This window comes from Fukomys damarensis, unplaced genomic scaffold (assembly GCF_012274545.1).
Source record: "Fukomys damarensis isolate Sample0158 unplaced genomic scaffold, DMR_v1.0_HiC HiC_scaffold_17, whole genome shotgun sequence".
NCBI classification, from domain to species: Eukaryota; Metazoa; Chordata; class Mammalia; order Rodentia; family Bathyergidae; genus Fukomys; species Fukomys damarensis.
The window spans coordinates 15,001,427-15,026,688 of record NW_022900929.1 but is presented as its reverse complement, the minus strand read 5'-3'; the positions used below and the strand labels follow the sequence as shown (position 1 = coordinate 15,026,688).

The window sequence follows — 25,262 nt, the reverse complement described above, 5'->3', positions numbered from 1 at the left end:
TCTGCTAGGTATCTTTCCAAAAGAATTAAAAGAATCATACCACAGCGATATATGCACACCCATGTTTATAGTGGCACAGTTTGTAATAGATGAAACTTGGAAATGGTCCAATTGCCCATCAATTGGAGACTGGATAAAGAAGATGAGGTTTTTGTATAAAATGGATTACTACTTAGCCATAAAGAATAAGAAACTAGAGTTATTAATAGGAAAATGGATGCATATTGAGGCCATACTCAGGTGAAATAAATAGGACACATATGTGTAAATACTGAATAGTTTCTCTGGTATGAAAACCTGAAAGTGAAAATAAGATCCAAACTGTATAACTAATAATGTGAAATAGGAAGAAATGAGCTAAAGGTGTAGGGGAAGTGGGAAGGGTAGGGGAATGGAAATAGGGAAAAGAAAAAAATATGAGAAAAAGAAAAAATGGATTCAAAATCTTTGTAAATAGGGAAGGGTGGAGGGCAGGGTGAAGGGAGGGTAGAGGTATGGGGAAAAATAATCTGTCATGTAAATGTACAAGATCCCAATGATGAATGTAACTGTACTGTATAACTAAAAAGTCTCATTAGAAGGTAGGAGAAACATGTTGGAAGTTCAGAGCATCTACCTGACTACTTTGGGACCATGCCAAACTTGGAAGAACATGGGGGAATTAAGCTTTGGAGCCAGGGTAGTGTGCTTCCTCAGGTGTTATGCACCTCCATGGGAGTGGATTTCTATGTTCTGAGGGCATTTAGAATCTCTGGATCATTTTGGGAAGGCTGGCTCCACTCTTTTCCTTCTCTATGTCCAACCTAACAATACTACAGGCAATGGAGAGGGAGCTCTTTTGAGTCTTTGCAGAAGGTGGAATTCTAAGATGAACCCCACTATTCCCTAACCCTGTGCTGTACGTGCCTTGTACAATCTCCAGGACTGTGAGTTACTATTGTGATTAAGTTATGTTGTGCATTACAAGTAACTTTAAGAAAGGAAGATTACAGGGGTGATCCCAGCACAAGTCCTGCACATCTAGGAAGTCAGAGACTTAAAGTGAAGACTGAAGATAGAGGAGGCCATATTGGAGCCAAGATTGACCCCTGGTGGAGCCAAAAGGAAAGAAGCACCTCAGTCCTACAACCCAATAAAGTGAATTCTGCCTACACCAAGGGTGGGCTTGAAATGGGCTTTTCCCAGAACTTCCAAATCAGAACTCAGCCTGACTAATATGTATTTCAGTCTTTTTCCCAAGAATAAGAACAGGAAGACTATAAATAAATGGAAAAAGAGGAAGCAACAGGCAAGAGCAGTCCATTCAGGCCATGAGGCTGAAGACAGAATGGTGAAAGAGGAAGTCACTGGAGAGTTTTGAGCAAGACTGCTTTGTGACGGGATAGAATGATAGGGCAGAGGAGAACTGACAACTCAGGAGCTAATTTCAGGATGGAAGCTTCTTAGAAGGCTAGGTGGGCAGCATCCTGTACACAAACAGAGAAGCTGGCTTGAGAGAGTTGCCACAGAAAAGGAGGCACAGCCTGTGAGTCTGCGCAATAGGCTGGAGGGCTTTGTAGTGCAGGACAAATTGATTGTGTTCTGATTGCTTCCATTTCTCAATGAAAGAAGGAAGATCGTTCACTGATGGAAGAGAAGGAGAAGGTGCCACAGGTTTGAGGAAGAGGAAAGAAGTGTGAACCGGTCTCATGTAAATGTGGGGAAGGTACAGTGTTTCTGTGAGATGATTCTAAAGGACCATGGAGACCTGGGGTCATAAGATTAAAGGAGGACTCTTTTCCTGCCTGGGAGCAAGTAAAGAGTAGATAGATGGGGAACTAGGCGTAAGTAGCACTGAGTTTTGCCTGCTGAGAGCAACAGAGGGATGCAGGAGCAAGTGATGGATGACAGCGATTATGTAACAGAATCTACTTTTGCGGGGGTACTGGGGATCGAACTTGCACCCTTGCACTTGTGAGGCAGGTGGTGGAATCACTGAGCTAAATCCCCAGCCCTATGTGACAGAACCACACTAAAGGATAGAGTCAAAAATACCTGAGGTCATGCAGTTAGGATCAAAAGACTGAGTGGAGGGAAGAGAGGTGCAAAGGTGGGAGATGATGGCCCAAGAGCAATAAGCTTGAGACAGTGTTTGGAAGTGATTCAGTTACTGGCTTTGGGGATGTGGAGAATTTGCACATTTGCAGGTACCACTTGCAAAGGCCAATGGCTATGCAGGATGAAGTGAGGGTAATGGACGTTAGAAGTGAAAAGCCACAGTAGGGGATGGGTCACCCATTTCCTAGGACTATAGAAACCATCAGGACTCACAACAGAAGAGGGTGCTGAAACATCCCCCAAAGGCGCGTGTGTTAGAGCTTGGTGCCTGGTCCATGCTGCTATTGGGAGTCAGGGCCTAGTGGGAAATCTGGGTACTGACTTGAGGTTTGTTCTTGAGGGGATATTGGGACCTCAGCCCCTTCCTCTTCCTCCTTTTTGTGTCCCAACCATGAGGTGGGCAGTTTTGCTACTTGGGCTCTTGCCATAATGTACTGCTCCTTTCCTCAGAAGGCTTAAAAGCAATTGCTTCATCGACCATGGACTGAAACTTCCAAGTGTGATCCATAATAATCATGTCCTCTTTACAAGCTAATTTACCTCGGGCATTTGTTATAGTAACGAAAATGTGACTGACAGGAGCGGTCACTGACCTCTGCTCATACAATGACACTTTAGAGGGCAGAACCCAAGACCATGACTCCCCTTCCTGGATGAAGAAGTCTACATGGACAGTCCTGAAGGGATGGTGCTATACTATCCTTTCAGTTTTTTAGGGCCTCCCTGGTGACTGTCTGGGAAGTGGGATCTTTCTTTAATACCTGTTTATAGATACTACATGGAGGAAGAAAGCACTCGTCCAGCTTTAATTTGTACAACCTAAGTGAGACGAATTGTGACAACTGGTATGACCCATTTCTTTATGCCATTTTTCTGAAAGGACTTTAGAAGTAAGAATTGGGTTCATGAAAGAGGAAAGCAAAAATTGCCCATAGAATTGTTGGTGTCGGGTTTCTGATTAACCTAAAAGGATATTTTTATTCCCTTCCAATACACATAGCTGGCAGGGAGGGAGATGTTTGAATCTACTTTTGACTGACTTCACATGCTCTTTACTTTGTTATTGCTAGGAGTCCAGCAAGGTACTGGTGTGAGTAAAGTCATTTGGCACTTGCATGTGCACATGCGAACACACACATATACACACACACAACAACAACAACACAAGCAACAACTATCCTTAATACATCCAATATTTTCTCTTCTGTTCAAAATGTGAAGGGTTTCAATGATTCATATTTGGGACATTTGAAGGACCAATGCAGAATCTTCCTAAAGTTACGAGAGAAAGCTATGCAGAAACCACATGATTGTTTCGGTTACAATCAGCTCTTTTAAGAGTCAGATTCTCAGGCTCTGGAATGAACCTACTTCTGACAAATTCCCCCTTCTCCTCACCCAGTAGTCACTGTGTACACCAGGAAGAAAATCATCTACATCTTTTATAAGAGGCAAACTTAAGAAACTTAGAAATCTCTAAATATCAAGGGTCTAGGAAGAGGGAGGGAGAAAAATGATTCAAAATGACTACTTTAAAACAACTTGGATTGATGTTGACAAATTTAAACAAGCAAACTTAAAAAAAATCTGCAAGTGTAATATATTTTGTATCCATGGGCAATAAAATTAATCAGGCTCATATTAAACTCATAGAAAATTATAAAACCAAGTCTATTAATTAGTGACTATATGTAAGTGTATAAACTGGATGTTTAATACATTATACCCCATGGTGAATATTAATGCTGAGGTTCTACTAATCTCCTTGGACACACCATCATCTTGATGTTCCAACAGGTCAGCTACAGAAAAGATACTTGTAGTCAGAAACATGGGCTGGGAAATCATCAATAGCCCTGGAGGAAATATAAAAAATTCCCAGGATCAGGCTTCCCTTTGATGAAAAGGCTGCTTGATAATTCCGACCTGCCTTAGGCTGAGCACAGGGAGAGGATTTCCACTCTGGCCACATGCTTGAAGACTTCATTAATGTAAGGGCTTTTGCAATCTTAGCTAAAAGTAACACAGGAAAAAAAAACCTAAATGAGAAAATAGAAATACTGTCTCTGTGCATTAAAATGTAAAGATTTGATCGACTGGGCCCCAACCCACCACAGCACCCCATCAAACTATCTCCCTTCTTTTGTGGGTGGGCCTGTCCAGTTCTCAGAATACGCTCCTCCAACTACTATAGCTGAAGTCCATTCTATATCATCTTACTTTCCAATTAAAACTTGTTTCTCTGCAAAATTGTACTTTAGTTTTGATCTTTGTTTCAACAACAGCAAGTACCCCTGCTACCTGGGGATAAAATTTACAAATCTAGAGTCAGGATCATTAAATTTAAAATTTCTTATCTTTCTGTGAAGTGTTAATTAATAGAGCTTGTGTGTGTGAGCACGTGTGTGTGTGTGTGTGTGTGTGTATTACGAGGACTAAAACAAGGGCCTTCACACTATGCTGCATTCCTAATCCTTCTTTCAGAGTTTTATTTTGAGACAGTCTCTCTTAAATCACCACGTTGCCCAGGTTGGGCTTGAACTTGCAAGCCTCTAGCTAGCCTTTCGGAATGCTGAAGGAGAATCTTTGTAGAGGTCCCATTTAGAATTTGAAAAACTTCTGCCAATTGGATGACCATCGGCCTCCTGTGTAAAAGGTACTGGGCTGCATGGCCATGTGAATCTTCACAGACCATTTGATGGCTGGTGACTCCTCTCTTGGAACATTTGTTCACCTTCTTTCCAGCAGTAGCTCTGGGGCCAGGAATAATAAATCCCTTCATTTCTGCAATTGCCTGAGGCTTCACAGGTGGAGGGATTATGGATGATATTTTTATCTTGTCAATGTTTTTCTCACAGAGTGTATACTATTTATATGCTCTTTAAATGTTAAACGGTGACCCCCTATATGCATATTTTGGTCTTCATTTAAATTTTTAAAATCTCTGGTATCCTGTAGTATAGCTAAGAGTTGTAGTGAGTGAATATACATTTGGTTCATCACATTGTGTAAAGATGATTGAGCTTACCTAAATAAAACTAAAATAAGGTGTTTTATATATATAACCTTATATTATATATATTCCTGGGACCTGGAGACTGTATAGCACAGCAATAGACAGAATAGATTTTATCATGTCAGCCCAAGGAGACAGTGGTTTGTGGATTTAATTGTGTCCTTCCAAAGTTCCCATGCTGATGAAGCAACTGCTAAACTCCAGTGTGACTGCATTTGGCAACAAGGTCTTCAAGGCATTAACTCAGGCTTTATGTGGTCAGATGGGTCACCTGTATGAAGGTGTTCTTATGAGCTAGAGCAGCACATGGAGGAAAGACTGCATGAGGACACAGCAAGAGAAATGCCATCTATAAAGCCAAGGGAGAGGCCTCAAGAGAAAATAAGCCTGCAGATGCCTTGACTTTGGGCTCCTGACTTTCAGAACTGTGGGAGAATAAATACCCTGCTGGCTCTGGTGTTTTGTTATGGTAGCCTGAGACCACTCAAGAATCATCACTGTAGTCCTAGGCATAAATGGAACTTATTGACTTACCCACACATACTTGTAAAGACTTATTTTTTGGGATGGGGTATCATGGCTTGAACTCAAGGCCTTCACACTGAGTACATCCCCAGCTCTTCAAAAATTTTTAAAATTCGAGACAAGGTCTCATGAAGTCATTAGATTGCTCAGGCTGGTCTTGAACTTGTGATCCTTCTACCTCAGCCACCAAGAGTGCTGGGATTATTCACATGTACCACCATGACCAGTAAAATGTTTTTTAAATGACTTTTAAAAATGATTTTTTGATTACCAAAGCTAAAATAAATTTTGTTTGACCATCTCATATAGTAAATCACACAATACACATTTAAACACTGAACTCTTACAACAATTTTACCTCATTCTTGTACAGTTAACTTTTTTTTATTCATTACTAGTCTCTTCCATTTATAATTTTCTCAAACTTGAAATTATATCTTTGATGTGTGGGTATTCTATTGATGTCTGAATTATATTTCTTTCATATGACTGACAAAAGACAGTGTTTTTTCCTCTTTAAATAGTCTTCTTAGTGTGTGGAAAAGACAAAGTTTGTTGACTTTTGTTATTTTTCAGTATCCTGACAGTTTTTCTTGTTTGTTTAGAGGAGTCTTTGAAAATTCTTCCCCAAATACCTGTGTAGTTCCAAAGGCTTACTGCATGTTGAGATTATGTATCTTCTGATTTGTGTTATTAAGATTTCTACCATGAACATACATATATATATTTTTTTACAAATTTCAGATATCTAAACTATGACAAGTACTTTCTTTTTTAATATGAAGCATACTATTTTCAAACTAGAAAATGTTTTCATCTTTTATTTTAGTGGTTATTATTCTATGTTTTCTGTTTTGGAAACATCCATTGTCCATAAATTAGATCTCTAGGTTTAAAAAATTCTCTTTACATTTTCATCACTTATGACATGTTTGGGGTTATGTGTTTAAGTTTATGTTCTAATTCAATATAACTCCTTTTCCTACAGTCTCTTAAGTTCTGTATCTATGACAGTTAATCAGAAAGTAAGACCCAAGTCTCCTCAATCATCTTCCTACCATTCAATGCTCTGCCAAAGCCTCAAAGACAAATGTTTTCTGGAATCATGTTGAGGATGCATGTGCAATTTTCTAGAGTTTCTTTCACTTTGTTACACTGAATTTATCCCACAAGGAGTCATCCTTTATGAATTTTTAAAATTTCTCTTCATTTGAACCACCGAATATATTTTATAGATAATGAGTAACAATAATAAACATGGACACAAAGAAACAACAAATGATTTTCTTGCCCAGTGGAGTACCAACGGAGTCTCCCCTAAGAAAGGCCTCCACCGAGCAACCCATGTGCCCACTGACAAATAGATGGACGAAAAAATGTGGAATCAAAATACAATGAACATTGTCATCCTTGAAGAATGGAAATTTTGATACTATAACAACATGGACAGGCCTTGAAGATATTATTCTAGTAAAACAAATCAATCACAAAAGGACAAATGCCATATGACTGCATTTATGTGACTACATGAGCAGTCAAATTCCCAGAGACAGAAATAGAGTGGTGGCTGCCAGGACAGGAGAGAGGGAGGAATGGGGAGTCAGTGTTTGATGCATACTGTGTTTCAATTGGGGAAGGTGTGGCCATGTTAGCACAACATGATGCACTAATGCCACTGAATTGTATACTTAAAATGGTAAATTTTATTTCATATATGTCTTGCCCACAACAAAATATTCTTAAAAATTAAAAATGAACTATATTCAATGTTTGCTATAACAAGGGACTCTTTACAGTGGTACTGGGGATTGAACCTACGTCCTTTGCACCGAGTTATACCCTTGGTCCTTATATTTTTTTTGACTTTTTTTTTTAATGACAGGGTCTTGCTAAATTGCCCAGGCTGGCTCAAAGTTATAGTTCTTCTGTCTCAGCCTCCCAGACTGTTGGGATGTGCCACCACCTGCTGCTTAAAAAGGACCATTTTACTGAGAGTTACATATTTACATTCAGGCAAAGCAAACATGACAAGGGAGAGGGAGAGGGAGACAGTGCACCCAGAAAGACATTATGACATTAAACTGTCAGTAGTTCCAGAAAAGCTTACTTGCTGGGGTGTGGGGATGGAAGGAATTCCTATGGCCTCCAACTCTCCCTATGTGCCTCTAGCTCTTCCAGATCAAAACTAGATGCATCTCAGATATCTTCATTGTGAGAAATTCTTCTCAGTTTCTGGCCTGAGCACTGTCTTCATCCGTGGTTTTAATTCCTGAGTGTGGGTTTCAGTACTGATAAAGTTTTAGCCCTTTTTTCCTACTTATCACTCCCACTGGAATGCCAGGAGACATTTTGTCACTTGTATTATTGTGGGTTGTGACATTACAGTTTTTTTTTTTTTGGTACCAGGGATCGAACTCAGGACTTTGGGCTTGCAAGGCAGGTGGTGGAACCACTGAGCTAAATCTCTGGCCCTTGACATTACAGGGTTTTAACCATCTAGATCAAGCTGGACAAGTCACCAGAAGGGAGGAAAGGGAACTTCTTTTCCTTGATGAAATTAGCATTTTTCTTTTTAAAATTATTGATTTCGTTAGGAGGCAGAGAGATAGATCTTTTGCAAATGGGAATAGGACCAAAAGATGGAGGGCAGAGGAAGGGGGAGAAAAAGAGGGCCTAAAAGGAATTAAGAAGTGTCATGTATATGTACCAATTACCCACAATGAACACAGTCATGATGTATCACAAACATGTACTAAATAAGACACAAATTCATAAACATGCATATATTAATGAAGTCTATCAGTTGAGAGCAATATGAAGTATTGGAATAAAAATTATTGATTTACAAATAGTGAAGCAGAGAAAACATTAAATAACATGGTCCCCTTATTTTAATATTTTTAGTTGATGTTTTTAAAAGTTATCTATTGTTAGAAAACATAAAGAGGTAAAAAGGGAAAATAGCATATTGTTAGAAAATATTAACGGGTAAAAAAAAATAAAGGGTCAGAAGATTAAGTGAAATCTTTCTCAGGACAATGCTCTTCCCACACCTGTAAAATCTTCACATTATTAACTTGTTATCATTTTCTGAAGGTATTTATATACCTATATATTAATCAAAAAATTTAAAGCCAGATGTGGTAGTACATGCCTGTGATCTCAACAGTCTAGGAGGCAGAGGCAGGAGGTTCAGAAGTTCAAGCTCAGCCTGGGTAACTTAGTGACTTAGCATGACTCATGTTATAGTTTATGTCTAGATGTTACTCCAAAATCTCAAGCTCTCATAGATGGTTGGAAGTGACTGGATCATGGGTGTGATACTGGGTCAGTCCACTGATTGGTTTAGCACAGTTCCGGGGTGGGACAATGGACTTACTGACAAGGGAAGATGCACCCTGGGTGTGGGCAGTACCAACCAATAAGCTTGTAGCTTGGATGGACTAAGAAGGGAAAGGAAGGCTCCCTGCTTCCTGCTTGCCCTGCCATGAACAGTTTCTCCTCTGTGATGCCCCTCTACCACACTTCCCTGCCTTGTAGCCAACCAACTATAGACTGAAACTTCTACAAACTGTGAACTAAAATAAACCTTTCTCCTTTAACTTGTGGGTGTACCAGCAATGACAAAGTAACTAAGACACTCTGACTCAAAATACAACACAAAAATGGGCTGGGGATGTATGTAGTTCAGTGAGGAGGCCCTAGGTCCAATCCACATTACCACAAAAAAGGGTACTTTTCACAGTACTGTTTGATGTCTTGCTTTTTCATCCAATAAGACATACACTGAGGACCTTTATCCATGATTCCAATTGGTTCCCCTCTTTCTTTCATCTTGGGGAATCACCAGTCTCTCTACTCCGTGTACTGTTTTTACTGTTATTGCCATTTCAATTCTGCAGTAATTGTCCACATATCCTCAAGATTCTTGACCAAAATGCCCAACAAAAACTTGGATAAATATAGTAAAAACAATCTTGAGCTAAATGGACCCAATAGCGTGTGTGTGCTTTTTTATCCCCTCATCATCCCCCAGTATCATAAAGTCTTTAAAAAATTTTTTTCCAATCAGAACATGTTTTCAATAGACTATTATTTAGAGAAGTTTTACACTGACAGCAAAATTGAAGAGCAAGTAGAGAGAGCTCACACATACCCACTGCCTCATCAGGCTCCTCTGCCATTGACATTTCCCATGGGAGGGGCACGTTATCATCATCACCTATAGCCCATAGTTGACATTAGGGTTCACTCTTGGTACTGGATGTTCTGTGGGTTTTGACAAATGTACTGTGGCATGTATCCACTATTTCAGTATTATATGGGATAACTAAAAGTCCTCTGGACCCCTCCGATTTATTTCGCTTGCCTTTAAACCTTGGCAATCAAAGACCTTTTTATTGTGTCCATGGTTATGCCATTTCCAGAATGTTATGTGGTTGAAATTTTAAAGTAGAAACTTTTTCAGATTATTTTATATCCGTTTAGGATTCTTCCTGTCTTTTCAGAATTTAATAGGCAGCTCATGTATTTCTAGTGCTGAATAACATTCCATAGTCTCGATGTACCAGAGTTTATTTACTTGCTTGCTGAAGGACACCTTGGTGTTTCCAAATTTCGGTAACTATAAATAAAATATCCTTGTCCTTTTGTCTGGACATGAGTTTTCACCTCCCTTGAGTACATAACAAGAAATGTGATTGCTGGATTGTATAGAGTGTGTTTTATTTTATGTAACTTCCTTCCAAAGTAGCTACACAATTCTACCATCCCAAGAGCAGCGATGCTTCACATTCATAAAATGGCTGGCATTTGGACTTTGATGACTCCCACCATAGTGTAGGGGCCTCTTACTGTTTTAATTTGCCATCTCCTAGTGATAAGTAATATTGAGTACCTCTCCACATGCTTATTTTCCATCACTCAAAACATCTTTGGTGAAGTGTCTGTTCAGGTCTCTGCCTATTCTTTAATTGGGTTCTTTGTCTTCTTGTCATTGAGTTTTAAGAGTTCTTGGTGTATTTTAGATATCAGTCCTTTAATCCATGTTTTTTTCCCCCAATCTGTAGCTTGCCTCCTTAGTTATGCATGTTATTTGACATGCGTTATTTTCATGTATTATTAGACATTTCCTGACTTTAAGTTCTTTGTCTATTTTTCTCTTTAATAATGTGAATGAGTGCTATGTGAGTTGTTTTTAGTCAGCCAGTGCCGGAAACTTTACTCATCAGTTTGCTGGCTTTGTTTCTATTTTCAACTTTTTCCTTTTTAGGATTTTTTTTTTCATTTAGAGCTTTTATGTTACATAATGCAGTTTATTAGTTTCCTCATATGCCTTTACATTCTACTTAAAGAGGACTATTCTCTTGGACTTCAGCTGCAATTGTGTTGAATTTATAGGCTAATTTAGAGAGGATTTATGTAATTTAATCACTGAGCTCCTAAGACAGGGACATGGCTTATCTTAGTCTATATCCACATTTTATTTATCTTTCAATACTTTTAAAGTTTTCATCACATTGGTCCTGTGTATTTCTTATTAAGTTATTTTAGTTTTATTAGTTAATATTAAAATTGAAGCCCCCTTTCCCGTTATCTTTTTAAATTGACTTTCCCTTGCTTATGGTAGAGTTATTGATTCTTACATATGGGAGAAAATTTATTGTTTCTAATAGTTTAAGTTAATTCAGGCCAGTGATAAGTTGTGACAATTTTATCATCTTCCTTCTAATACTGAATCTTCATTTCATCTCTTTCTCTTACCTACTGCCTGGCTTGCACATCCAAAACAATGTTAAATAATGGTGCAGTGGCCTGTTTGTCTTGTTTCCAACTTTGATGAAACCATACCTTCACCGGAAAATGATGCTGGTATTTAGCTTGAGATATACATAAATATGTAAGTCAAGTTAAAGTAACTCACATTTAACTATAGTTACACAGTTAATAGCATGAACTGGTACTTTGTAGATGTCTTTTTTGTATCTATCATATCATGTGATTTCCTATTAAGATAGTTTATCATATTAATAGCTTTTTAAATATTGAACAAACTTCGTAATCTGGATATAAACTTCATGCAGCCATACTATCTTAATGCATTTTTGCAACCTCTTTTTAAATATTTAACTTATGATTCTATATTTACATTTCTCAAGAAAATGGCCTATATGTTTCTATTTAAATGCTACTTTTGATAGTTGTTTTATTGATAAGGTGGCAAAGGAAAGTTACTTTGGAAGTATTTCTATTTTTGCTCTAGAAAGTTTAAAGCATGTCAGATATTCCCATTCCTCGGTCATCTGAAAGACTGCACCTATGAATTCATTTATTTTGTTTGGCTTTAGGGAAATAAACATTTTTATTTGTCTCTTTTGTGCTAACCTTGCCTCTAATCCCTGAGCAGTCAATATTTAGATCCAGCTGCAGGAAAAGAATGAAAAAGCTTTATGTTTAAGAGGGCTTTGTTTACTTTTCAAGTTCTCTTGTATCAGGTTTACTGGATAAATTCACATCAAGATTTATGATGATTAACAGGTAAATATATTCATCTTGAGATGTTTAAGTGTCTAAGTCTGGGTCTCTTTTCTAGGTATTTACTCCCACTCTTTTTCATTAAGAAAATTCCTGGCTTTCATACTACTTCAAAGACCAGAGTGTTTTCTCCAATAAAGGCAAAGGTAGACTTTGAACAAAGTCTTTGTACAGATGTAAAGCCTGTCAAACTGACTGTACCTCAGCGAAGAGTGGCACTGGTGTTTCCTATGATAGAGGAACCATGGATCCTATTCAGAATCGGATGAATGCCTTGTACCCATTCCTTAGGAACATGCGTAAACATACCTACGGAACACCAGGGTTTCATAGATATCACAGCACAAGTTACGACCTGGATCTTAAAAAAACAGAAAAGATTTCAATTTTCCAGTAATGATATGTCTTAAATATTTCTCTAGTGTGGTTTCAGTGGAAAATTCGACTTGAAGAGGTTTAGAGCTAGCAGTTGATGCTCTGCTCCTTGGATCTCAGAAAAGGACACAAATCACTCCAAGGCTTTGGCAGCTGAACCATGCTGGCAAGGAAAGCACTTCAGAAAACACCTCCAAGTCCAAAACCCAAAATGCTCTTTCGAGTGAGCTCTGACCCTCTTCCTCTAAAACTGATCACATTTATTAATGTTGAATCAGGATGGAATCCAAACTTCCAGGTGCTTCTAAGGCAGTTTCGAGACTGTGTCTGGGAATATTCTTTAGAGAGGACACAGTGTAGCTCTGACTCACCTTTTCTTTCTCTTCTGATGTACGTACATCCAAATATCCCCCCACTTTAATCTGATCAAATTCTAGAGATTTCTACTGCTAATATATGTTTGTATAACATGACTCTAAATTTTGGGTTAAAGCAGCAGAGAAAAAAATAAAGGGTCTGGTCAAGAATCAAGGGTGTGGTATATATCTATTTTGGCTTACTCTGTCTCAGACTCTGGGTCTGCTCATCCTTGATGCTCCCAAGGTACTTTATATGATTCCAACCAGAGGCTTAGAGCTGTGCTGGGGTTTTCCCCCAATTTTCTTATCTGTTTATCATTACCCCTTTACCCCACTCTGGGCAGGTGGCTTTTGAGGATGGAGATTTATCTTGCTGAGTTTTATATGTCTAGTGGCTCTCTCAGAGGAGCTTACTGACAAACATATAATGAGTGCACAAATGAATCATTAAAACCATATACTCTGCAAAGATGCAGAGAACAACTTTTCGGGGCAGACTTCCAAGCCTGAGGGAGCAGAGCACTGCTTGTGTTGGTGGGTGAGCACGGGAGGCCCAGGAGATGGAGTTGGTTATGGGGAAGAAGAATGAGGCATTGGATATCAAAAAACTGTTTGCCAGATGGGGTGAGACAAAGTATGGTTGTGGATTCTCATCTAGAAGAAAGGATGTTTTATGTCAATAACTAACCATCTATTTCTCCCACCCTGACAAACTGCTTTCCCATTCCACCCTTGATTTTTACAGAATAGAGACAGAAGTTAAAGTAGCAACAATTTGACAATCTTGTAAAGTATTCATTAGAAAATCATTCTGAAACTCTCCAGTAAATACCTGGGTAACGTTGATCCTTTTCACATAAATAAATCTTGTATGCAATTTTACTTCAAGCACACAAATTTACATTTATTGTGAATTATCTCCAGCATTTGACTTACAGATCAAAATGTATTCTAAAATTGTCCTCTAAGAAAAGGCTAACAGAAATATGTATGAGGGAAAGAAATGAAAAATTGGAACATTGTGCTATAAAATGACTTCAAATGTCTTGCTTTTCTAACATAACTAAGATGACTGCATTTAGAAACTGATTTCAGAACATTACCAGTTTGTCTTGGAATTTTGTTTCATCATAGATTTATTGATGAAATTTCTTTTTAGTGCCTGCTTAGGTAAGTACCTATGACATGCTGCAAAAATGAATTATAGATGCATTAGAGAATTAACAGGAAAACATAATTAACTCATAAAAGGTTTCAATACTGCTATAGACCTTGAATGTCTCCAAAGGCCTTTGCAGTCAAGCTTTGGTTCCCAGCCTGCGATGTGAAAAAGTAGAGGAACCTTTAGGAGTTGTGGCCTACCGGAAGAAAGTCAGGGCCTGGGGTGTGCCATGGAAGGAGATATTGGGACCCCAGACCTTTCTTGTTCCTCTCTTTCAATTCCTAGCTGCCACAAGATCAGCAGCTTCCTACCATTGTATCCTTCCTCACTAGAGGCCCTCAAACAATGGACACCCCTGACAATGGACTGAAACCTCAAAAGTTAGAGGCCAAAGTAAACTTTTCTTCTTTTTTGTTTAATTATCTCAGGTGTTGTATCATAGTAATGGAAAGCTGACTAACACACATGGCTATTACTAAAATCCAAGCTTAAAAAAATGAACCTCTTGTAACCTTCCCAAAATTTTCCTGAAGCCAGGTTTCCAGACCAAGACCGGACACGCAAGGGCAGGTTTTAGAGCATGGTTGCATTAGCATAAATGGGTGAGATCACAAAAGCTAGGATTCTAACTAAATCAGTTGAGGAAAATAAAATAGCTTTGAACTCTCCCCAACTCTTTCTTCAAGGCAATTATTTATTCAGCATAACTAATGAGAAATTACAATTAGAAAAACATAGCTGGGAAATTGCCATTCCATGGTCTAAATGAGCCTTTGACTGGTCAGTTGGGAAAACCATTACCTGAACATGAGCTTATGGAAGGATATTACAAAAGAATCTTGGAAAAGAATCATTTCACAGTGATATATGCGCACCTATGTTTATAGTGGCAGTTTGTAATATCTAAAACTTGGAAACAGCCCATTTGCCCATCAGTTGGAAACTGGATAAAGATGTGGTTTTTGTATAAAATGGAATACTACTCAGCCATAAAGAATGAGAAATTAGAGTCATTCATAGGAAAATGGATATATATTGAGGATATACTCCTGAGTGAAATAAGTAAGTCACACATGTGTAAATACTGAATAGTTTCTCTGGTGTGAAAAATTATAATGGTACACAAGATTCTAATGATATAATTGACAAATACAGAGCAGTCTAACTTACTGTCTTAGCCACTCTATTCCTTGTCACTGAGACACAACCTGACACCCACAACTCGAGGAGAGGTTTATTTTGGCTCATGTTTTCAGTCCACAGTCGGCTGGCTCCAAACCAGACCAGAATGATGGGAGGGGCTGGGGTGGAGAAGAGCTGTTCCCACCCTGGCAGCCAGGAAGCAGAGCGCAAAGGGAGGCACTGGGGAGGGAGATGCAGCCTTCCAGGTCACACCCAGCGACCACCTCTTCCAACCTGGCCCCACCTCCTAACATCACATGCAGCTGTAGCGCCCCCGTAATTCACTCACCTTCCTGAATAGCCTCACATCTGAGTGCATGAGAGTTTTGGGGGCTAGTCTTGATCTGAACCACAACACCTACCCTGTTTTAAGGAAATTATAGGTCTAGAGAGATTTCTGTCCTTTGATGTGTATCAAAAGAATATTGAGAAAGACATCATTTACAAAGAAAAGGTAGCAAGGGCAAAGAGGAACTTATCTTCAAAATGATTTTTGTACAGGGAATGGAAGAAAATATAACACATAAGGTAGGTGCTCCCAATAGTACACAGAACATATGAAAAAGCAAAGTGAAGTGGAATATGTGGAAAAACTATAATCATCTGTTCTTCAGACCTAGCATAATTTAGACCTTCCTCACCAGGTTGGTATCACATTATGCCACTGGACCTTTGCACATGCTGTTAGCCTTGTGTGGCTTTCCTTCTAGTAAAGATGGTAAAGTTCCATCTATGCCATGTGCTTCAGCCCATATGCCATCTCCTCCAACAGCCAGAATGGCTGCTACAGGTACCTTTTGCTACACGGCAGCATGGTGAGGGTAGAGTCTGAACACTCAGATAGTATTATAACCAATAATAGAGTAACTGTGAGCTCTTAGTGACAAGACTTACCTTTAATTTACCTCTAAAGCTCCTTTCCCTTACAGTTCTAAGCTATGATTCAGACTACCAAATAAATGAGAGTTCCAGAATGGTAAGAATAGGCAATAACCTCTTTTGATAATAAGGATCTCAATCGTGACCAATTAGACAAAGACAAAGCTGAAGGTGAAAGAAATGATGAGAAGAACTGATTCAGAGCACGAATCTACTCGGCTCCGAAAATTAAAGGGCTGATTATGCCAGAGGAGCACTTCACATCTCAGTCCCTGTTTCCAAAGTGTTACAGCTTTAGTGTTTTGTGCCAATAGACTGAATGGCCCTTTGACATGATAAAAGGGCTACTGATGGCAACTCTTCATAGAAGACTGGCATAGCACCAGCCATACTCAATTTGAAAGTGGATATTCAAAAAGTCTGCTGACAAATGGATTTGGGGCAACTTAATGCCATTTCCCCTTAGAAACAGCGTTCCTAGGTTCTTAGACCAGATTGCAAAGGCCAGATTGCAACTCAGAAGGTAAGTCAATTATACCAACACCTAAACTGGCTTGCAAATTATAAACTAACGTGGGTTCCATTCTGTCACCATATAGCCAAATGGTCACTTAGCGAAAATATGGTTCCTTCCTGCCTTATGTGTGCTGGGAACCAAAAAGAGCAATGCAAAAGTAACTATCAAAACAGTAAGGGCAATGATAGCTTAAGCACTACAAAGCCTAACTGCACATTAAAATACAGGCAAAGCATGATCCCTCTGCCTGGGATTCTGCCTGCTGTCACAGTGTGACAGTGGATACCCAAGATCATCATATCAAGAGATACCCTGACACATGGACCTTAGGGTCAGGCTTACACATACTTGGTGATTAAAAAGAGGAACAAAGGTTTCCCGTGGAATGTACATGAAGTGTCAACCCAAATGTCTGTTAATGTATATGAGAAAAATCATCAAGGTGGTGAGGATAAGGAAAAGAGCAATATGTCAGAATATTTCAAGGTGTCTGAACTTTTAGTACCAGCAACAGTAGCATGCACAGAATGATAAAGACGGCGTCAGGGTACAGTAGAATCCATGTGATCTCCTGGACTTTTATGTCAAATAATATGACCAAAACACCTTGTTTTCACTTCTCAGATGTAAATCGGCCTTTGTTTCTTGTGATGGCGGCCCCTGGAAAACATGTACTTGCTGATACTTGATCCAGTGTTGGAAGGCTCATTTCCTGTCTGTTCCAAGTCTGTTTTCTGGGGAGTTGTCATCTTGTTTCATTCTACGTTTACATTGGACCTCACTGGTGATGTCAGTCACACTCAGCATCACCATGGAAACATCTGAAGCCTTCAGTAGGCTGAGTTCAGAGAAGCCAAATACTTTAGGGAGTTTTCTTTAAATTACAAGTGAATTCCATGGCTGGCCCACACCCATCATGATCTCATAACTGATCAGGTGGAGGCAAGGATCTCTCCTCTCCTGTCCCAGACTTGTGCCAACCTGCCAGTCCCATCAGTGGGAGAGCCCTGCCTAGATGAGGGAGGAAAGTGTCTGGCAAGAATCCACTTCCGTGAGTGACTTGCTATGGGTGGAAAAGGCATGATGTGATGTAGTAAGCACAGAAGATTTTTTCTGGATTGGCTTCTGTCCACTGTCTGGCTCCTTCTTTCATTGTGTGGTGTATATTCAGTGCCTTCCTGATCGTCCATCCAGCTCTGGTTTTCCCTCTCCTTCTGACTTTGGGAGGTATCCTCTTTTGTACACACGGTCCTGGAAGAGGTCTCGGAACTCTGGGAAAACTTTTCCAGATTCCACATTTAAACTCCTGTCCCACTCAGGAGATATGACAGACACCAAGTTCCCATGTACAGGGTCAGTATAGGGAGGGATGGCGACCATAGAGCATGCATGGCCCTCCTTGTCTCTCTCTTCTCCTCCCCTGTGCATCCCCTCCGGCAAACTCCGTCCAGAGTCCAGTCCTGAGGAGGGAGGCACACAATATTCAGTCTCTGAAGTCTGCCTGCTTAACTTACTGCTTATTACCGAGGCTTCCATCAGTACATCTTCAAGACCCTGCTGTAGTTTTTTAGTGTCTTTCCTGAATCATTTACATTACATTTCAAATGTTTTCATTATTCCTTTTTTTTTGCATATCAAAGATCTTTCTTTTGATTTCCACTTGCATGACTGCGTCTTCGCTGGCTTTCTGTTCAGCCTTCTTGGTTGGTCATTTTTAATTTATGTGAAAGGAAAAGGAAGATCATTTCCAAGTAGATTTCAGCTAGCTTTATCTGGTGCATTGAGAATTATGTAAGAAGCACTGCAAGGGTTAAGAGTACACTGTAATTTAGGAAAACATGGCATCCTATTACTATAAGATTGAGCACAGCAACAAAGTAGAAGACAAAACATGTGATCTAAATTCTGGATGGGCACCTGGCTAACTGTGATCTGAGGCACCATAATCAAGCCCCTTAGGTATAGTGTGCTCATTTATATAAAGAAATGAAGAAAGAGAGATTCTGGTCATTTCTAGGCCTACCATTTCATATTACTGTGACTGAGATCAATCTGAGGCAATAAATTCTATTCTATTATTTAGAAGCCTCAAAATGAAAACACAGAAAAATATAAATATTTAAAGTCAATGAGTTAAAAAAAATAAACTCCAAAGCAATACTTCCTGCTGTTAAGCCCTTGTCTAGTAGAACCATTTGGTGGTCTAGGGAGCTACTGGAGCTTGGCATTTCCCTAAACAAACAAGTGGCACATTCCTAGCTAAGGTGTGTTCCTCTTCACTATTTTGAAACATCTTTTTAATCTATTCTTAACCCATCAATCACCGTATCTCTGTATATGTATGTGTACATGCATGCAACACACAAACACACACACACACACATACACACACACACATAAAAGCTCACACACACAGAATACAAAGCAGGAAGGAAGCAGCAGAGTTAGGTCTGATTAAAGAGGCAGAGCTGGGACTTACAGGAGCCGCTGAGTTTTTGACCGTGACACTGGGGGTGGTGGCTCGCAAGGCTCCACTCACTCCGTGGTAGTATTTGAAGCAGATCTTAGTTTCAGCTGAAAGACAGAAGTGAAAGGGGACTGAGAAGCAGGATACAGCTCAGGAAGACACAGCCACAGCATAGAAGACAGCCCAGGGACGGCAGCCTACTCCTTCCCCAGCCAGCCAGGCCACACTGGGCAAGGATGGTCTCCATACAGGCCTCCTGAGCAGGCTGACTTCTTTCTAAATATATGCTATGGAAAACTGCTTTGGCCTTAACTTTTTTGTAACTATCCATCTTATCTCATTAGAACTTTTTGCTTCTCATTAGAAGTCTAAAACTCTAAGTGGCTTGATGCCTACAACCTCTTGCTTGTATAATTTCCTACTATTCAAATCATTAAAATTAATATCTAGGAAATTTTAAGATAGTTATTGAAGTATATGGGTGGGTACCTTAATGACATGTTAGTGCACAATTTCTTTGAATCACAATCTGTTTTTCTTCAAATTTCTATGGATGGTAAACAGAAAGGTTGTAGCTTTGGGAATCACATTGCCTGTGTTTGGATTTCAGCTCTACTATTTACAACCTGTGGGATAGTGATCCAGTCACTTAACCTCTCTGTACCGTATGTTACTTAGGTGTAAAATAGAACTAACAGTAATATATACCTTTTAAGAGGGTAAAAGCAAATAAACATCCTTAAGAGTTCAATGAAAGGTTCAGATATGTTGGTGATGGTGACAACATGGAGAGTGACGAGGATGTGACTGCACTATCTTCTGGCACGCAGGTGAGTAGAAGAGGGCAGACAACGTAAATTTAGGTCATTTGATGGTGACCCGCTTTTCCCAATTCACAATTGATAGGATTGGTTTCTTAAAATTTGAACAATTTACCAGGCTGTGTCCCATATATTTATTTTGTTGGGGAAAAACCTGGGGAATTTTCAGTTTGCAACCCTGTTTCTCAAATATGGGAAACTGTCTTCAGTTATAATATTTAAGAAAATAATATCTGTGATTTTATAGCATTCACTTAAGTATACACATCATGGAAAATATGGAAAAAGAAGAAAAGAATAAATAAAATAAAATCTATGAGGTTTTTTACAATTGCTTTCTTAAGCATAGTGAGCTATTATTTTAGACTTTGTAGATAAGATTCTTTGTTTTGTGAAAGAATAGAATTATAATTTGTGAATATTCCCCTATTTTTGAAAATTTTGGCTTTTCTTTAAAAAAGGAATGACATTTTATGAATTACTTGAGAGGTTCAAATATGTTTACTTGGATAATGGAGTAAAAATCATTACTATTGTGGGACCCTAAAAATCGGGCCCAAATCCCAAGACGCCCCACTTAGCCTAATTAACTCTATTTTGAGCTGAAAAGCCATCCGGTGTCAGGGCCAAACTTCTAACTCAGGCAGTAAAAATTTGCTTGGTTTGCTTAATTTACTTAGTTGCGATAAGAACAGAGTCAGGCAGATGGGAGGAAGGCCATTCCAACCTCAAGGAGAAAGAACAGGAGGTTCTATAGAGATAAGAAGAGTACACTGCATCCTTGAGCATACTAACCCCTTTTTGAACTGACCCCCTCCCCAAGCTAAAGTAAATTCCTTCCCTCTTTTGCAAGAGCCCCAGCAACATCCAATAGATTTAGAAAATGAGAAAAGAAGCCAACAGAATAGAGAGAACTTCAAGCCACCCAAACCCTATAGGCTACTTTAATGGGTCAGGACTTCCAGTTTGAAGCCACTGCATTGGTGACACTGGGAGTCCAGGCTCAAGCTTGCAATGAACTCCTCATGTATTTACATCAGAAGAATTTCCTGATGGTCTTCTTGGGTATTTTGCGACATGGGCACAACACCATCTTTCCCGGAAAATAAGACCTGGCCAGAAAATAATCAACCTTGAAAATTTGGTATCAAAATGACAGCCCCAATCAGCCTGTCCTTCACTTACCTGCTATCACTATTCTCTTGCTCGTTGCCTACTCTGTAAGACAGGTAAGGCAAGGACAGGCTGAATTGGGCTGGCATTTTCAAATTTTTGGTACTGGAAATCGAACTAAGGGCCTGGCACTTGCCAGGCAGATGGTGCTGGGCTGCTGACCTACATCCCTGGCCCTGGGGCTGGTGTTTTTGATCTCTAGTTTTCTAGCTGATTGTTTGCCAGCTAGGTCTTATTTCCAGGTAAACATTGTAGTTACCTATCTAACATCCTTTCTCCTTTTTCTCCTTAGTAATAGAATTTTGTTTTAGGTTATAATGTCCAACTAAGCCCTATGTTTTGTAGCTTCCCTCTCAGATAACATCCATGTTGTTTGTTCTTTAGGGATTCCTGTTATATGTAGCTAAACTTAAACCTGATACAGAATGACTCCTTGATGCAGAAGATATGAATATTACAATCGTCTCCTTTGGGTTAGGAGATATGAGCATTTGAAGAATTCTCTCTTCCTGTGCCCAAACTGCTTTCCAAACAGCTCTTTACACTTCCACCAGAAAATGTAACATCAAGATACTGACCATTGTTAGCACTAAGAATTATCAATTAAAAATAAGCTTAAAATAGAATCTCATTATCCTTTTCATTTCATTTATTTGATTACTAGTGAGATGAAACATTTTTCCATCTGATTTTAATCAGCTATTGGAATATTTTAAATCCATTAAGTTGTGGTTGTGAAAACTTCCCACTGCCTGAAGGATGCCTGGGGCACTCACGGCCCCCTTTTAGTGGAAGTGGTCTTACATTAGGTGTGTCAATATTCTGTTTCCTTCCCGAGTCCTTCATTTCTTGCAGGCATTTTGCATATCTGTTGACTGTCTTTTCAAGATCTTGTCAAACAATCTAACAAGCTCATTCCCTACATGTTCTTCCAGACTCCTCCCAGTTGTCCCTATGTTAGGTCCTACACACCCAGGTCCGTCTCAGCTGAGAGCTAGGTTTCTTATAGGTCAGGAATCATGAATAGACCTTGCCTAAAGCAGTGAGTGTGATACAGCTATCTGAACACAAGGAGTTAGTATGTTTAGTGTGTGAATTCCTCTGCCTACAGATGCCCAGGACATGAGCATGCAGGGGCCAGAAGGCCTCACCTTAAACTGAGCTGGGTAGAAGAAGCACTGAGAACGGCCATCTGGGACAGGCACTACTGCTTTTCATTGAAAGAAGAATATTATTTCAATGCCTTTGAGCACAAAGGTCAGGGAAATTACACACACACGTGCTTTAAATCCTGTTGCCAGGTAAGCATATTATTTCCTATTTTGAGGCAAGAATTCATGGACTCCTTTCAAAGTGCGGTATTCTCCTTTTCAGGACTTGTCAGCAAAGGTTTTTTTTTTCCTCAAGCAACTCTTTTATAATACCATGTTCCCCCAAAGGTAAGACCTAGCTGAAAAATGATTAGGCCTGAAAACCAGAGATCAAAAATGCCAGCCCCAATCAGTTGGATGAGGACCAAATCAAATTCAATGTTTGGGTTCAATGTTGACCTTATGGGAAAGTTTGTTTGATGCAGCTCTTTTTTCAGTTTGATTTGTGATCAGAATCGTGGTGAGAACTGAGTCCCTCAACCAAGGTACCACTGTATTGTCTAGTGATGCAACCATATTAGAGTAACCCAGGAGGAAATACCATGTCCTGAGGAGTCCTACTTTTTCACAGAGAACACACACTTCCTAAATCTAAAATTGGATAACTTTTGTAATTGTTCAAGTGCCGATAAAGTAGTTTCTGCAGTTAGAAATCACTGCTCTCTCTGAGAAATATATCAAGGTTCAAAGGCTAAAAAACATCAAATGGTTTTTGGTCATCATTTCAGACACTGTCTAGGAAGACCTACACTAGTTCTGCCTTTCTTTGCTTTTCTAGGTAAAATAGTAACAATCATTTAAAAAACTTCTTCAAGGTATACAAGGCATTCTCTGAAAGAGAGGGGGAGGGGGAGGGAAAAGGGAGAGGGAGAGGAGGTGTCTGCCTCATTGTTTATGTGGAATGTTTATGTGCGCAGCAACAGAAGTCCAGGAAGGCAAAGTGATCTAAGGAAAGGGAAGACTGTGAGATGGAATAAGTGGGAGCTCAATTCTGGACTCAGCTCTCATTGCTCTTGTAAGTTACAGGACTCTCTTAGCCTTGGCCTCAATACGAGTGGCAATGTTACTGTATACTTGGTAGATACTGTTTCAGGTACTCCTGTCATATAGAACAGGTGGATTAATGTATTAGGCATAGTCTATATGAAGAAGTTATGAGCTGCCTTTTTATGTCAACAGGGCTGATTTGGACAAGTGCTCGGCGATATCTAACATGAGGACACCCAACCAAAGACCGCATGGCGTGTTGAAATCCAACCCGTCCACCACTCACCGGAGTATAGTTCTTGCCTTTCCAGAGAAAGAAATTGATATCTTAACCCTATATAGCTAGTGGTAACCTTAAAATAGGTTTCATTTTAATATTTTGGTTATTTTCGCCTGACACATGATTTATTTTCAAATTTGACCAGGGATGATCAGTTTGTTAACAAAGTGGAGCAAAACTGAAGTTTTTACCTTACAAATGTGCATTCTCTAACTAGCTTTTATTCTGGAGAAGGTGTTCAGAAAGTACAGGTGGATTCACTTTAGCTGCAGTATTATGTAAAGAAACAAGAAAATTGGGTTTTTTCCTTACTCTGCTTCTGAGGGATCAGCAGACCTGCTATAGACTTGAGATTCATTCTTCAAGGAGGGTAGCAGGCTGGGAGCAAGCAAGCTTTAAAGGTATGATGTAAATTAACCTGAATTCACTAACACTTAATATACACTTAACTACTCACACTAATTTCTGATTTGATCTTTGTAAGAATCTTATGATGTATAGGCAATTATTATTAACCTTTTCTTTTAATGTGTTTAGCAAAACAGTTGAAAAAGAATCAGGCCTCAATAAATGTCACCTATCAATCCTATTTTACATTTAAGGAAAATTAGGCCAAAATTTAAGGCATCTGCTTAAAGTAGGGTTGCCAGATAAAAATCAGTTTGGGATAAAAAAAAGAATAAATTATAGTGTGAGTATATCACAGTTATTACATGAAATATATTTAAAAAGATTACTCATTGTTTATCTTAAATTTGAAACTTAAGTATTCTTGAATTCTTTCTCTAAATGTGAAAAACCCTAGCCCAAAGGCATCAGAGACCTAGCTAGGCAGTATAAAATAAAATATTGAGGTCAAGATCCCGAAGGTAAAACTCAGAGATGAGGCTATTAAATGAACTGGTCGCTAAATGAGGAATTGTATCTATTATGCACATTACAATATTCAGATTGAAGAAATGGTCCAAGGACACTCCAACTTGAAGACATTGCTTTTATTTGCATACTTCTTACATGCAGTACTGTAATGTATAACAGGACATAAAACTACAGTACTGCACTGTGCAGTGCAATCAGCAAAAATTACAGTAGTATACTGTACAGAAGAAGCCACAATAAGGCTGCACTGCTGCTTAAGTTGCTGGGTCACAAGTCTCAATGGGGGTCCCAGTCTGAGCTATAAATTTGATATAAATTTGGACATCCCACCTCAGTCGTAAATCCAAACAGTCATTAAACAAGTAGGTTGTTAAATGAGGAATATCTGTAGTGAGTAGTTCTTAATTTAAAACTAACCAAGTGGATTCAGAAACAGGTGATGTGAAAACAAAACCAAAACAAATAGCAAAAACTAAAGACACAATAGGTATCACAAACAGTTACAGACACAGGCTTTATAAAAACATGTTCAAAGCATTCGAGATAATGAAAGACAAGATTGAAAACATCAGCCAAGAATGAAGTCTATAAACAGAACCAAGAAATATTGAACCTGATAAACAATAATTTTGTGATAGTGAATACAATGGATAGGTTTTAACAGATCATTAAACAGAGAAGAAAATGCAGACAAATGAAACAGATCAATATATCTATCTATATATTTATATATAGATATATATTTATATATATTTATATCTATCTATATTTATAGATAGATATGCATATATATTCAGAATGAAGCATGCTGAGGCAAAGAACGGAAAATATAGAAAAGATTGCAACAAACACACAGGA

General features: G+C 39.0%; 1 protein-coding gene across 1 annotated transcript in view; it reads right to left on the bottom strand.

The window, feature by feature from the left end:
• Positions 1 to 25,262, bottom strand: part of Hecw1 (HECT, C2 and WW domain containing E3 ubiquitin protein ligase 1) — a 390,788-nt gene that overhangs the window by 159,191 nt on the left and 206,335 nt on the right. Inside the window, 1 exon segment of the mRNA XM_010610867.3 lies at positions 19,126 to 19,220. Coding sequence (XP_010609169.1) covers positions 19,126 to 19,220 — 95 coding nt within the window.